The sequence below is a fragment of the Convolutriloba macropyga genome, chromosome 7 (assembly GCF_964194025.1).
Source record: "Convolutriloba macropyga chromosome 7, txConMacr16.3, whole genome shotgun sequence".
Taxonomy (NCBI): Eukaryota; Metazoa; Xenacoelomorpha; order Acoela; family Convolutidae; genus Convolutriloba; species Convolutriloba macropyga.
This window is the reverse complement of record NC_134474.1, coordinates 70,997,493-71,012,628: the sequence shown is the minus strand read 5'-3', so window position 1 is coordinate 71,012,628 and position 15,136 is coordinate 70,997,493. Positions and strand designations below refer to the sequence as shown.

The following is a 15,136-nucleotide window of genomic DNA, read 5'->3' as shown; positions in this document are numbered from 1 at the left end:
ATACGCATACAACAGCACAACACAAATGGGTTATACCGAACCCTAGTGTGACGGTTTGCCTAGCAAACCGCCAAAGAGCAAAGATATTCGTCGAGTACAATAGTACCCGGCGAAAGAAAGAAAGAACGGTGCGCAGGAAGCGCGAAACGTGACAGGACGGGAGACGGGACGTACGAGATGAGACGCCGAACGAGTATCGCACGACGCAACGGGAAACCGGACGGACAAACGGGAGCGTCGGGCGAAAAGCGCGCGACGAAACGGGAAAATGGCACGGGCGGGGCGGAAACGTCGGGCGGATGGCGCGCGACGAAACGGGAATATGGCAAGGGCGGGGCGGAAACGTCGGGCGGATGGCGGGCGACGAAACGAGAAAACGGCACGGGCAGGGCGAAACGTCGGGCGGAGAGCGCGCGACATACGGGAAAACGGTACGGAGGAGAAAGGAACGTTGAGCGGGTAGCGCGCGACGGGACGGGAAGCCGGGATAGCACGGGAGGAAGACGGTAAACCACAAGTGAGGAGGCGGGAAGATCAATGCTAGCAGATCACAGCATCAAACTCAACCATACAAGCTAGCCGTAACTCGGAAATAAACTTAAGTCACACCCTAGAAAGAAGGAGAGGAGCTACTGCCAAGTAAACTAGCACAAAACATTATGGGCTTTATTAACGGCATCAAAACATCAAAGATGAAACAATTTACGGCAACGATGTAGTATAACCAAAAGTCGAAAAGGCCAGGAAATTTACTAGCCGTAACTCCAGAACAAACTTAAGTCACACCCTAGCAAACCACCCTACCCAGACAACAAAAGTGCATACTACAAAAAATAATAAAGCTACAACAAATTGCTAGCAAACAAGTGTGGTGAAGGTCACGAAACAAACCAGCCGTAACTCCAGAATGAACTTAAGTCACACCCTAGCAAGGAACGAGACTAAACAACCAACTAGCATACTAGCAGAAAAAAATTTTACTACAGCAAAAATTCAACATACTACATCATACAACAGATAAACGAGGGATTGAAGGCTTATTGTTGTTGCTTCGATGACGTGAAAGCGAATTGTTCACTACATCATGCCATATAACTAGGCGCTTCTTACCATGAAAGAAATGACTCAACTGGAACTGCGCTGTTTTTCGGACTTTCAAAGCGTTAGGATTGAAACTTAAACCCGGTAATGCGTAAACGTTACGTTTGTAACGATTTTGTGTTACTTGAGGCGCAGTTTTTATGGCATGATGAAGTGAACTTGCAGCTATTATGAAAACCATATAATGTTTTTACAACATAATTGATTTGAGCTTTGCTCAAACTCCGAACCTTGATGTTAAGTGCACAATTATCACGACTTTTCAAGAATCAGCGCTTAATTGCGAAAAAAATCAGTTATATGATTTTTTTTCTTCAAAATTTGAAAATCTTGACCAAACTCTAAATTCTACTGTTTTTTATACAAAGGTTCGGTTCGCATTCTATCAATGCTCTAAATAAATTTTCTCAAAATTTTCTCAAGTTTGGTCAACTTTTTATATTTACTTGCTGAGTTTATTTCGTATAAGACTTTACCGTTCCAATACCAGTATTTAGCCCGATTTGGTCAATTCCAAAGTTTTGACCAAAAATTTTCATATTCGATGTTTTTCAATAAAAAAGGTGTATGAGGTGGTTTATCGGTGACCGTTATTCAAAAAATTAGATCAAAGGGATTAAAACCAAAAATATAAGGGGGGTGTAGCTAGATTTGTCGAGTTAGGATATCAATTTACTGCAAAAGTTCTGATTTGGATAAGTCTTACAGTTTCTGTGATCAGGTTAGGAGCTGTACTCTTTTCTTGCAGTCCGAGGCAGATTTTCCGATCGACTTTTGCCTTTCCGCCTGCTAAGTAGTCATCATCTTTTTCCAGAAAATTTCCACAGTGTTCAACTTCAACATTCAGTTCAGACTCTTTGAAGCATGCACCATCGTCATATCGAAAAAACCCAACGCAAACTGCTATGCAGAATAGAATTGTAGATTACACTAAGGACATCAGTATATAACGTGATTACTATAATCACATAGTTAACATGACTGTTATGGTAACAATGTCAATTTGCAATCCTTCAGTCGAGTATATTCAGAGTCTAAAACAAACTCAATGCGAAAGCAATGAAGGTCTTTGAGAATTAATTTATAAATAGTTGAGTGTAATTACAAAGTATCTTAGCAGGAATGGTATACCCAGTTGTGGTATCCAACGCCCTTATATGAAGATATAATTGTAACTACCAACTGTGCTAACAGTTAAAGATGTCGATGGGATGGTTATAATCCAACAAACATTCATAGGACTAATTAAGTGGGCTTGAAAAATTTAAATTCAGAGCGCAACAAATTGAGTAATTTGTGACCAAATGAGATTTTCATCCACTATCGTTTCAACTCAAATACTTGATCGGATCTATTCGATATCGGCTAAATGCAAGTGTTCGTAAGAAAGTCGGTCGCGGCTCCAGCATATAGCTGATGGATACAGTCTATCGGAACTTTTATTCAACTCATCGAGATGTATAGTAAGTCTATATATAGCCAACTGAATCGGAAGACATCAAGGCGAAAAAGCACATCTAAATGGCCCGGCAATCCTAGCTGTATTGGCTAACAGATATTTTGTCTGAGCCGATTTTCGGCTCAGATTGGTCACCGATACGTTTTCGAAACATAAAATTATTAAGCCTAAAAAGAGCGCAATCGATTTAGTATATTAGTAGGCTTAACAAAAATTATGCTAAACGAAATTTTTCCGACCTTTCTACGTAAATTAGAAGAGATTTTGTGTGCATTCTCTTTTTGTAAGGCTTACATGATTTAAAGATTACGTAATATACTTTTCTCGCTTTGTTTCTCGCTGCTCTTTTATTTACTCGCTTTGTTTAAATAGCGTTGCTCATTTACGCGGTAACAGGTACAGTTTTATCATCAAAAATAAAAAATGCTAAAATCCCAGTTTTAACCATAACATTAACAAAAACGGGAAGGACAACTTATTAGTTATGTTTTATAACTCCTTTGAATAATACAAAATATCGCACACAAAATTTAAGGCCCTAACAAGTGGAAATACTCTAGAATATTTTTACTCTGACTAAATTTTTAAACGCGTAGCTCATTTTCGAAAAAATTATTTTAATTAAAAAAACATATTTTGTAAGTTAAAAGAAGTTGGCGGTTATTTTCCGCTGAAGTATAGCAGTAACGTAATAAGATTAGGAAGATGGTTGTAATTATTAATACGTTGAACTTTTAGGAAAAGATAAAAACTAAGGTTCTTTTCGAATCGGTTCTTAAATGTTATTTTTGACCAAAGGTCATGTAGTATCGAAACTTAGCTTAGGCATTTTTTTTCTAATGATATAAAACGCATTCAATAAATTGTTTTTCAGAAAGATTTAATAATGTTTTAAAAAATGAAATAAGACAATTTCTACTCAGTTTGAGGTTTTTCTCAAACTTTTTTTTAAACTGTTGGCGCCACTTCAGATCAGCTAGAAAAACCATCAGATAGCAAGAATTAACTTTTGAAACTGAAAAAACTTGAAATTCGTCAAAACTCAAAAATGGTCAAAACTGAAAATTTTTACAAGTTGGGACCGAAAATCTGTACACCCCCCGATTTTGGGATGGGAAAACCCGAGCAACCCGGGGTTATGGCAGACGGTTGGGGTTACCTCTCAGTGTGGCTATTAGCACTTATTTGGTGCAAAATTTGCATTTTTCGATATTTTGTTATTTATTGTAAAATTTCTTAAGTTGTTTATTTTTTGATACTTTAGATGATCATTAAAAATGAAATACCGTACATTCGAGACATTTAGAGCCACAAAATAATCATCCGTGCTTATGTCAACAAAAGCAAATATTGCAGTAATTTGACATTTACTATGTAAACAATGACCTAAATCTTTTTCTTGACAAACCAATCAGAAACAAGTAGCGATGATGTTATAAACGATAAAAATTTGATTATTTACTTTAACCCAATTGTTTGATTATTGAAACCGTTTTGTATTTAGAACCATTAGAAACTGTTACCAAGAGGAGTTGGCAAAAAGATGTTTACGAAGAGGAGTTGGGAGTTCTCAGATTGACTAAAATTTGATTCTTTAACAACTTTAGTCTTTTTGTCAAGTTTTGCTAGACCTTAAGATCTTGCGAATTCTAAGTTAGTTGAGCTTACTTAACGAGAAGTTAGCAACATTACTAACAATGGTTCAAACTTTACAAACTTCAGCACGAGGTTGATCATAGACTATCACTAAGGATTTTCTTAACTTCAATCAACAAAATTAAAGTTACAGTCCTTTAATACGTCCGAGCGACTAATTATTTCTGCGAGATCGTTAGTCAACCGAACCCAGTGAAGAACCAGGCCGGCGTAAAACTCGAGAACCAGGCTGTGATATATCGGTTCTGCTGAGATTCTTGAGCAGCCGCAACATTTGGTCCGCCGACCCGAACAACAACGAATCTTCGATTCAACCTGGTGGACCAAAACACAACCAGCAACGATGGCCAGCAAAAGTCCCAACAGACACAGGAAGGCAGTTGATTGGAAGGCGAGCGGTCAACTCAAGACGTTAGAGAAAGAGCAAGCTGACCTACTCAAGTCCTTATCCAGACACCTCAACCAGCTAGAAGGCTATCTGACACAAAACAAGTCAATGACAGCCGAAGGTGCTTATCGATGTTTCTTCGAGACATACGACAACTTGGAAGACAACCGACAACAGCAGAGGTTACTATTAAAACCAAAGTGTTTTGAAGGCTTCGACAATGACACCAAGCGTATGTTAGAAGAAAAGAGTAAAGTTTTGCGATGGGTGATTGACAAAGTACCAGATCTACGAGACATTGAAGATTGTCGCGCAGTAGTTGTCGACTACTGGAAAGACACCTTGCAATGGTAAAAGCTATTGGAAGATTCTGTTCCAATCAAGAACGAAATGTTAGAGCTAGAAAAGAAATTGAAATTGAAAGCAGAAATTTTAAGGGAATCCGAAAAACAGATACTGTGTGATCAGGCAGAACGATTATTAGAAAAGCTAGATAAAATTTTCCCAGATTGGCTTCAAATATTGAAGACAGAAGCTTGTCACTATGGGTTTACGAAAATCAGTAAGGCTAGGAGTCACTATCAAGACTTGATCAAACAGTACAGGCTCAGCAAAGATTGTGGAAACCAAACATCGTTAGTGACATTTACATCGGCTGGAGACAAAGACCCAAACGACGAAACTGTAATTGATACAAGTAATGGAGCCATAGAAAACGCTGAGTAGAACGCCGAGGTCTCTTCCAAGCATTCTGCTACACATGGAAGCAGAAAACAACCCAATATCGCCAACTCGCGATCATCAAAAAGGCGACAGATCGAAGAAATGGAGCTCGAAAACCTAAGAGCAAAGAAAGAAACAGAGCAACGATTGCTAGAGCGCCAGTTGGAGTTAGAGCAGGAGCGTGAAGAAATAGAACTTCGTCGCCAGAAAGAAGAGTTACGCTTACAACAGCAACAACGAGAACAAGAGTTACAACAACAGCAACAAGAGCAAGAATTACGTCTAAGGATGCAGCAAAAAGAAGACGAACTACGTCTTTGACAGCATGAGCGAGCCCTTGAAAACGAAAGAAAGAAAGCAGAGGAAGACGAAGAACAAAAACGTCTGAAACTTGCGCTCACCAATCGGTGGCAGATGAGATAGAAAGTGTTGGATCAAAACAAAATCACGAAAGAACAGCCAGGTGGGCAGAATCAGTGGCTCAACAGTCTGTCCCTAGTCGGCCACCCTCTCTAAATGTTGTTATCGACCCACCAACGAATGTCACACAGGAGAGAGTTGACAAACGTTTCAGCACTTACCCGAAAACTACCCCGCTGTTCCAACCAGGCGAACGAATTTTCTCAACGCTACTGACAGAATTGAGCAACGATTGCGAGAGCGCCAGTTGGGGTTAGAGCAGGAGCGTGAAGAAATAGAACTTCGTCGCCAGCAAGAAGAGTTACGTTTACAACAGCAACAACAAGAACAAGAGTTACGTCTAAAGATGCAACAACAAGAAGATGAACTGCGTCTTCGACAGCATGAGCGAGCACTTGAAAACGAAAGAAAGAAAGCAGAGGAAGAAGAACACGAAAGACGTATGAAACTTGAGCTGACCAAAGGAAGCTCAAGAGCATCTGGATCGGTGGCAGATGAGATGGGAAGTGTTGGATCAAAACGAAATCACGAAAGAACAGCAGGGTGGGCAGAATCAGTGGCTCAACAGTCTGTCCATAGACGGCCACTATCTCCAAATGTTGTTATCGACCCACCAACGAATGTCACACAGGAGAAAATTGACAAAGGTTTCAGCACTTACCTGAAAACTACCCCGCTGTTCCAAACGGGTGAAGGATTTTTCTCAACGCAACTGACAGAACCAAGCCTTCTCCAGAAACCAGAAGTCCTTAAACCAATTAGAGTAACAGACCCACCAGCACCGCCGTTGACAAGAACGACGTTTCAGCAACAGGGAACGTCAGCAGTTCAAACTAGAAACAGGAGTCAGAGTCCCATCAACAACTCTCGAAACAGGTCTGCCGAGAGCAAAAACAGGAGCACAATGAAACACACCACTCCCCAAGTCATTTACCAACCAGTACCAAGCAGTGGTGCCAGTGGTTTGCCAAAAATAAAACTGACTGAGTTATTTGGAGATCCTCTGGAGCGACCAGAGTGGTCAGGTCTCTTCGATGTTGCTAGTCATCAAAAGCCAATCAGCGATACGGAAAAGATGCAATACCTCAAGACCAGTCTCACGGGTCAAGCAAAATCAGCAAAATCGGGAATGGGATTCCGCTCACAATCATACTATCACGCTTGGAATATACTCTGTGAGAAGTATGGCAGATCAGATGTCATAGTCAGCGCTCAATTCAAGAAAATACATACTCATCCTCCAATTCGATACGACGATTCTACGAGCATCGTCAAGTTCGCAAATGTGGTTACAATTTTGTTGAACAGCTTGACTCAACTTGGATACACATCCGACCTAGAAGCAGAAGCAGGACGTAGAAGCAGGAGAGAACAGTGGTTGCAGTATATGCAAGATCGTTGACTACTGAGAGGCAACCTGATTATTTTCAAAGAGTGGCTTGCCTCAAAAGCTGTAATTCATGAGAAATTGTTAGCACAGACAAGCTCGTTGTTTGACAGAAACAAGTTTCAAAGCCGTGATAAACCGAAGACGAGTACCTGTGCTTCAAACGCTGAAGAGTCAAGCAAACCCAAAAATTTCGAATGTCCCTTCAAAGACGGACATTACCCCGTTTGGACATGTAAAAAATTCAAATCAATGAAAGTAAATGAACGACGAGAGCATGTCCAAAAGCTCCGACTGTGTTTCAATTGTTTGAAACCGGTTCACATGTCGAAGGACTGCAGAAGCATGACATGCAGTGGACCCAGCTGTGGAAGGCAACACAACAGACTTTTGCACAGCGACTTCTCGAAGAAGGAAAGTACAAAGAATGTCTCAGACGCTTCAACGGCAGTAGCAACTAACATCACCCAAGGAGGACTCCCAGTGGTACGAATCAAGTTGATAAACAGAGACTTAAGCCTAAATGTTTTAGCAATGTGTGATTCGGGATCCTCAATTTCATTTGTGGACAGATCAGTGGTGTCAAAACTCCAACTCCAAGGCCGAAAAGCATCTCTATCAGTAGCAGGGATCCATGGCTCAGAAGATGTCAAGACGGAAATAGTGCGGATAACTGTTTCAGCGCATGAGAAGTCTCGACGATTGACAACATTGCAATTCTATGTTCACGAGAAACTGAAGTTGGGCAACTATATTGTAGAGCTGCAAGAGTTGAAAGACCGCTACCCACATTTGAGAATTTTGCCAGATCAGAGCTATAATCTAAACGATGTTCATGTGATTATTGGACAAGATTGTTACGACATTCATCAGCCTTTTGAATTCAAGAAGTCAGAAGACAAAGGTGCACCATGAGCAGTGAATTCAAAGGTCGGCTGGGCCTTGAGTGGTCCGTTACCAGCGAAGCAGGCAGCAACTCTTGCCACAACAGCAACATCAATTGCAAATGACAAACTAGCAAACAGTTGAGTAAGTGGTGGGATATCAAGTCCTACGCTTCAAACTGTGATGTCACCGGACATTCAAAAAAAGAGCAACGAGCAATCAACACGATGGAGCAAACAACGCGATTCAACGGTGACAAATACGAAGTAGGACTTCTGTGGCGAGAGGACGAAGTGAAGTTACCGAACAACTTCTACTCTGCAATGGGGTAGCTCAAGTCCCTAGAACGACGCCTGCAGAAAGACGAAACACTAAAAAAGCGATACCAAGAAACCATTGACACAGATGTCAACGCTGGATACGTTCGGAAAGTAGATCAAGCTGAACTGAAAGAAACCAAAGACAAACTGCAATGGTATTTACCACATCATCCCGTCATAAACCCGCACAAACCCAAAAAAGTCAGAAGAGTGTGCAACGCAGCAGCAAAGTATCAAGGTGTAGCCCTAAACGACAAACTTCTACCTGGGCCAGACCTGCTGCAGAGTCTGATCGGAATTTTTTTTTTGCTTCCGAGAACACCAAATAGCTTTATCAGCCGACATAGAAGCAATGTTTCTTCAAGTTGCTTTCCCGAGCGATGGCAGCCGATGTTTACAATTTCTCTGATGAGAAGATCCGGAGCAGAGAAAAGAAGTCTATGAGTACACAAGACACGTTTTTGGGGCGAAGAGCTCGCCGACTTGTGCAAATTACGCTTTGCACCAAGTGGCGAAAGATAACGCGAAAGAAGATGAAAATCTTGTCATAGCGGTTCAGCGAAACTTCTACATGGACGACTTCCTCAAGTCAGTCAGAACCCCTCAAGAAGCAAATGAAATCTACCAGAAAGTCAGAGAGATCCTTAACAAAGGTGGATTCAAATTGACGAAATGGATAACAAGTGACGATGAAGTCAAGTCACAGATCCCAGAGACAGACAGGTCAACAAATTAAGTTGTGAAAATTTGGGAAGCAGAATCACAATCATCTTCAATCCTAGAACTCAACTGGAATGTAGACACAGATAGTCTCATAATCTGTCGTGGAACTGAGCAAGAAGTTCCAGCAAAATTAACTCAGAGAATTGTTCTGTACTTTGTCTCAGCAGTGTTCGACCCACTTGGGATATGTTCACCCTTCACGATTAGAATGCGGTTCCTACTCAAAAGCATTTGGGCAGCAATGGGACAAGCGTGGGTCAAAGAGTTGTCAGCAGAACATTCAAAACTGTTCAGTGATTGGTGCTCTGAGTTGAAAGAATTAGGAGCGATGTCAATAAATAGACTTTCTTTTGAAAACGGATGCACAAACCTGAGACTTCGCATCTTTACAGATGCATCAGAGGAAGCAATGTGCAGTGTAGCATATCTGCAAGATGAAGCAACGCTAAAATTGACATATTTAATAGGGAAATGTCGTGTGGCACCCATCAGACATATGACAATACCGAAGTTAGAACTTCAAGCCGCAGTCTACGGAGTTCGTCTCAGAAAGCAGATACTCATTGAACATGATATCAGAATAGACAAAATCTATCATTGGACCGGCTCATCAACAGTGCTACAGTGGCTGCAGGCAGCGCACAAGAAAGAACAAGTGTTCGTTGCGAACAGAACAGCGGAAATACTGGAAAATTCATCGATGGATCAATGGAGACACGTCAAAGGTGTCGAAAACCTTGTCGACATCGGAACCCGAAAAATGTCCATCGAAGGCCTCAAGGAGTCCGTATGGCTATACCGGCCGGCATGGCTCCAGGCAGATGAAGAAAAGTGGCCAAAGCCGTGGTGCCAAGAGAACGAACTCGAACCCGAGCAAGTTACGAGTACTGTAGCAATAGAAACAAAACTAGACCAACTATTTGACTGGAGACGATACAGTACCTTCAACCGAATTAGAAACTTCATTGCCTACTGCATGAGGTTCAAGACAAAGCAGAAGGGTCCCCTCAAATCAGACGAAAATCATCAAGCAGAGCAAATACTGTTTGTATTTGTTCAAAACGAAAACTTCCCGAATGTTTCGAAGTCTATAGCAAACAGAAAAGAAATCTCCAAAACATTAAACATTGCCAAATTCTCACCCTTCATAGAGGAAGATGGACCAATTAGAGGGAAAGGCAGGCTGAGGCATTCAAGCCTTGGTTACAATGCAAAACACCCAATATTGTTAACAACAAAACACCCAGTTGTACAACTTCTGTTGGAGAAAGCGCATCGAGACAACCTACATAAGGACACAGAGTACGTGAGGAACATGCTCCAACAAGAATACTGGATCATCGGCCTGAAAGATGCTTTAAAGAAAATCAAGTCGAGATGCATCAAATGCAGACACGGGAACGCCAACCCAACTCACCCACCGATGGCGGATCTACCCAGAGAACGACTTGATGAACATATGTTCTCCTTCACCCGTACCGGAGTCGACTACTTCAGACCTTTCGAAGTCAAGTTTCTACGACGTACCTTGAAGAGATGGTGCTGCCTCTTCACTTGCCTGACAACGAGAGCACTACACATCGAAGTTTCACAGTAATTGGACACCGAGTCATGTCTAGCTGCAGTGACAAGATTCATTGCGAGTCGCGGCTACCCGAACAACATCATTAGTGATAAGGAACAAACTTTGTTGGAGCAGCCAATGAGTTGAAAGCATTCATGAACGAGTGGGACAAATCTAAGATTGAGAGTGACTTAGCAAAGAAAAAGATTGTTTGGAAATTTAATCCTCCCGGAGCTCCTCACTTTGGTGGAATCTGGGAGAGACTGGTTCAAAGTTGCAAGAAAGTCATGATTGCAATCTTGGACAACAGAAGCCTTACCGAAGAGGTAATCAGCACAACAATGTGTCTTGTAGAGCAGACCCTCAACGCAAGACCCCTGACAGCAGTAAGTGACGACCCTGAAGATTTGACAGCACTCACACCTAATCATTTCTTGCTAGGACAAGAGAACGCGAGTGCACCTCTCATGCCATCCAGTGAACGCTACCATGACCTGAGAAATCTTTCAAAACAGCTCAAGCATATGCCGACATGATCTGGAAAAGATGGACCCGTGGATATTATTTATATTTATAATTTTTTATTATTTAAAAGACGCATAAGATGAGTCTAACTCGAGCAATATCCCATATTCGTTATCTGTCATTTTCAAGAGTTTCAAAAATATTGAGAAAGGAAAGGTATAAATTTATGGAGCCAGCAATCAAGCCCATTTTGGAGTACGCGACTAAAACCAGATCTGATCATACAGACCGACTTGAGCAGCACAGGGACGTTGTAAAAGTATAATTTTGGGGACATTATCGGGACGCTGTAGGGCCGTTATAAGGTTTATATGGCATATACAGCGATAGAATAGGAGAGAATTATATATATATATATATATATATATATATATACATATATATATAAATATATATATATATATATATATATATATACATATATATATATATATATATATATATATATATATACATATATATATATATGTATATATATATATATATATATATGATACAGTTTTGATATCAATAATAAAACATGCTAAAATCCCAGTTTTAACCATACATTTTCAATAACGTTAACAAAAACGCGAAAGACAACTTACTAGTTATGTATTATAACTCCAATTAATAAAACAAAATATCACACACAAAATTTAGGGTCCTAACAAGTTGAAAAACTCTAGAACATTCTTACTCTGACTAAATTTTTAAACGCGTAGCTAATTTTCAAAAATATTAATTTAATTAAAAGAAACATATTTTGTAAGTTAAAGGAAGTTAGCGGTTACTTTCCGCTGAAGTATAGCAGTAACGTAATAAGATTAGGAAGATGGTTGTAATTATTAATACGTTGAACTTTTAGGAAAAGATAAAAACTAAGGTTCTTTTCGAATCGGTTCTTAAATGTTATTTTTGACCAAAAGTCATGTAGTATCAAAATTTAGCTTAGGCATTTTTTTCTAATGATATAAAACGCATTCAATAAATTGTTTTTCAGAAAGATTTAATAAAAAGTTATAAAAAATGAAATGAGACAATTTTTTTTACTCAGTTTGAGGTTTTTCTCAAACTTTTTTTTAAACTGTTGGCGCCACTTCAGATCAGCTACAAAAGCCATCAGATAGCAAGAATTAACTTTTGAAACTGAAAAAACTTGAAATTCGTCAAAACTCAAAAATGGTCAAAACTGAATATTTTTACAAGTTGGGTCCGAAAATATGTACACCCCCCGATTTTGGGAAGGAAAAACCCGAGCAACCCGGGGTTATGGCAGACGGTTGGGGTTACCTCTAAGCTACTCATGGACACAACGAACGTTATTGCAAGTGTGGCTATTAGCACTTATTTGGTGCAAAATTTGCATTTTTCGATATTTTGTTATTTATTGTTAAATTTCTTAAGTTGTTTATTTTTTGATACTTTAGATGATCATTAAAAGTGAAATACCTTACATTCGAGGCATTTGGAGCCAAGTAATAACCATCCGTGCTTATGTCAACAAAAGCAAATATTGCAGTAATTTGACATTTACTATGTAAACCTAAATCATTTTCTTGATCAACCAATCAGAAACAAGTAGCGATGATGTTATAAATGATAAATATTTGATTATTTACTTTAACCCAATTGTTTAATTAGTGAAACCGTATTGTATTTAGAACCATTAGAAACTGTTACCAAGAGCAGTTGGCTCTCAGATTGACTAAAATTTGATTTTTTAACAACTTTAGTCTTTTTGTCAAGTTTTGCTAGATCTTAAGATCTTGCGAATTCTAAGTTAGTTGAGCTTACTTAACGAGAAGTTAGCAACATTACTAACAATGGTTCAAGCCTTACAAACTTCAGCACGAGATTCAACATAGACTATCACTAAGGATTTTCTTAACTTCAATCAACAAAATTAAACTTACAGTCCTTTAATACGTCCGAGCGACTAAATATTTCTGCGAGATCGTTAGTCAATCGAACTCAGTGAAGAACCAGGCCGGCGTAAAACTCGAGAACCAGGCTGTGATATATCGGTTCCGCTGAGATTCTTGAGCAGCTGCAACATAAATATTCATCTGTAATTAGAAGTTATGCAGTATCAAAATCTAGCTTAGGCTCCACTATTTCTAATGATATCAGTCACAATCTTTAAAAAAATTTTTCAAGAAAAGCTTATTATGTTATATCTGCTATGAGCTGAAACAAATTTACGGTTTTTCTATAAAAAATCAAAAAATATTGTTTTCAATAAAAAATATATGGTGTGAAAAGTTAGCTTAAATCTTACTCTTTCTAATGCATTCACACAAATTAGATTTTCTAATGTTATAATTGACTTTTACCATCACCCTTACACTGCAAAGGCAGACAGACTTGTATTGCCTCATTAAATTTGACAGAGATTGTAACGTAATTCCGTTTTGTTATGTTTATACATGAGATATTTTTGAACTATAACTAATTCAGTCAAATTTAAAAGCTAGCTATTTTGAAGAAAAAATTGTAACCAATTATCGCATATTTTAAAAATTCAACAACCTCAAACTTAAGACTACAAAACTTGAAGCTTGATTTTGCTGAGCCTAACGAAAATCACATTTTAATCAATTTACCAAAATAAGATTAATTTAAATATTTGTGGTCAAGAAGGTTTCAGCTCAAAATTTTGAAATAGTTTAGACATTTCTCATAATTTCAACTCAAAACTTAATAAACCGGTATTAGGGAGAATTTAACTGGACCACAATAAAGTGCAATTAGGCTTATAACTAATTGGAAAAGCGAGGAGTATTAAAAAATGTTGTGGGCTTCACTGTTGTGGAATTTGTTTCCCAAATTGTGAACTCAATTATTGGACAACCGGATTCTATTTTTGAACGTCAGACAATTCCGCAAATGAAGGAAAATCCATTTTTGTGAAGTTCACGCTTCAAAGAATGTGGCTTGACATCCTCAATGTTTCAAAGTCTAGTTGAGGGTGTAATATTTTGCTTGATTTTGATCGAATCTTGATATTTTGATTGAATCAAGAATGACGAACAACAGTCAAAATGTGTTCAATAATGTAAAAACTAATTTCCCATACTACTTTTAGGCGGAATTGAATGCCGTTCGCGAGTGGGCTCTATCCAGAGGACTTCCAGGTAACGGAGAATCCGGATTCTGGACAGGTAAAGTTAAACGTTTTGCAAACTATCTTCATTCAAACATTCAAACTTTTAATGCAGAAAATTTTCTTATACACCCGACTCGTATTTAATTACACCTAATTTCTTTAATGAAAGATGATCAACCTAAATTAGATTTCTCGATTTTTTCCACATTTTTGTTTTCGATTTTAATGATAAATAGGTCTGCTTATGTTGAACAATTTCTTGATATGAAAACAATCAAAGAGTTCTAGCAACCCTACAAAGTCCCATCAGAATTTTATCAATCAAATTAATGAGTAACTTTGTTTCTTTTTTTCGTTTTTTTTATTTATCTGTACCTTCGTGCTCTTGCCCGATTTCCTTTTTTTTTCATGTTAAGACTTTCGTTTTGTCATTCCGAAAGATTGTTGTATAATCAGGAGACTTCCGTGCATATATTTTTAGTTATTTTCAATTTCTCTGCGTTCAGCGCACAATGAATCGCTCATCTCCAAACTTTGTGCATTCAGGTCCAGAATTGTGTGCGTCTTCAACAATTTTTGCGCGTTCCACACTTTTTTCTAACCTTCTTCAAGCTTTTTTACTGTAACGTGGAACCTATCGTGAATTCGTTTCTAGAAATTCACAAAATTTTAGATATCTTTGCGTTCACCAAAACTTTGTACGTTAAAATTCAGACTAGGTGCATTGGAGTCCAAATTTTTGTGTTTTCCACAAATTTTTCCGCGTTCGCCACCTTTTTTTAACTTCTCCAATCTTTTGTTGTTTATTGAGCAGAACTTTTTACCTCAAATCTAGACTTTCACAAACCCTTCAGACTTTCTTGTGTCCACTGGGTTTTCGTGCGTTAAATTCCAGAC

General features: G+C 38.8%; 1 protein-coding gene across 1 annotated transcript in view; it reads left to right on the top strand.

Moving 5' to 3' along the window:
* The window catches only part of LOC142342497 (uncharacterized), a 62,101-nt gene that overhangs the window by 25,085 nt on the left and 21,880 nt on the right, over positions 1–15,136 (top strand). The window contains exon 3 of the mRNA XM_075393843.1: positions 14,219–14,294. Within this exon, the coding sequence (XP_075249958.1) occupies positions 14,219–14,294 (76 nt within the window). The remainder of the gene's footprint in view (positions 1–14,218; positions 14,295–15,136) is intronic.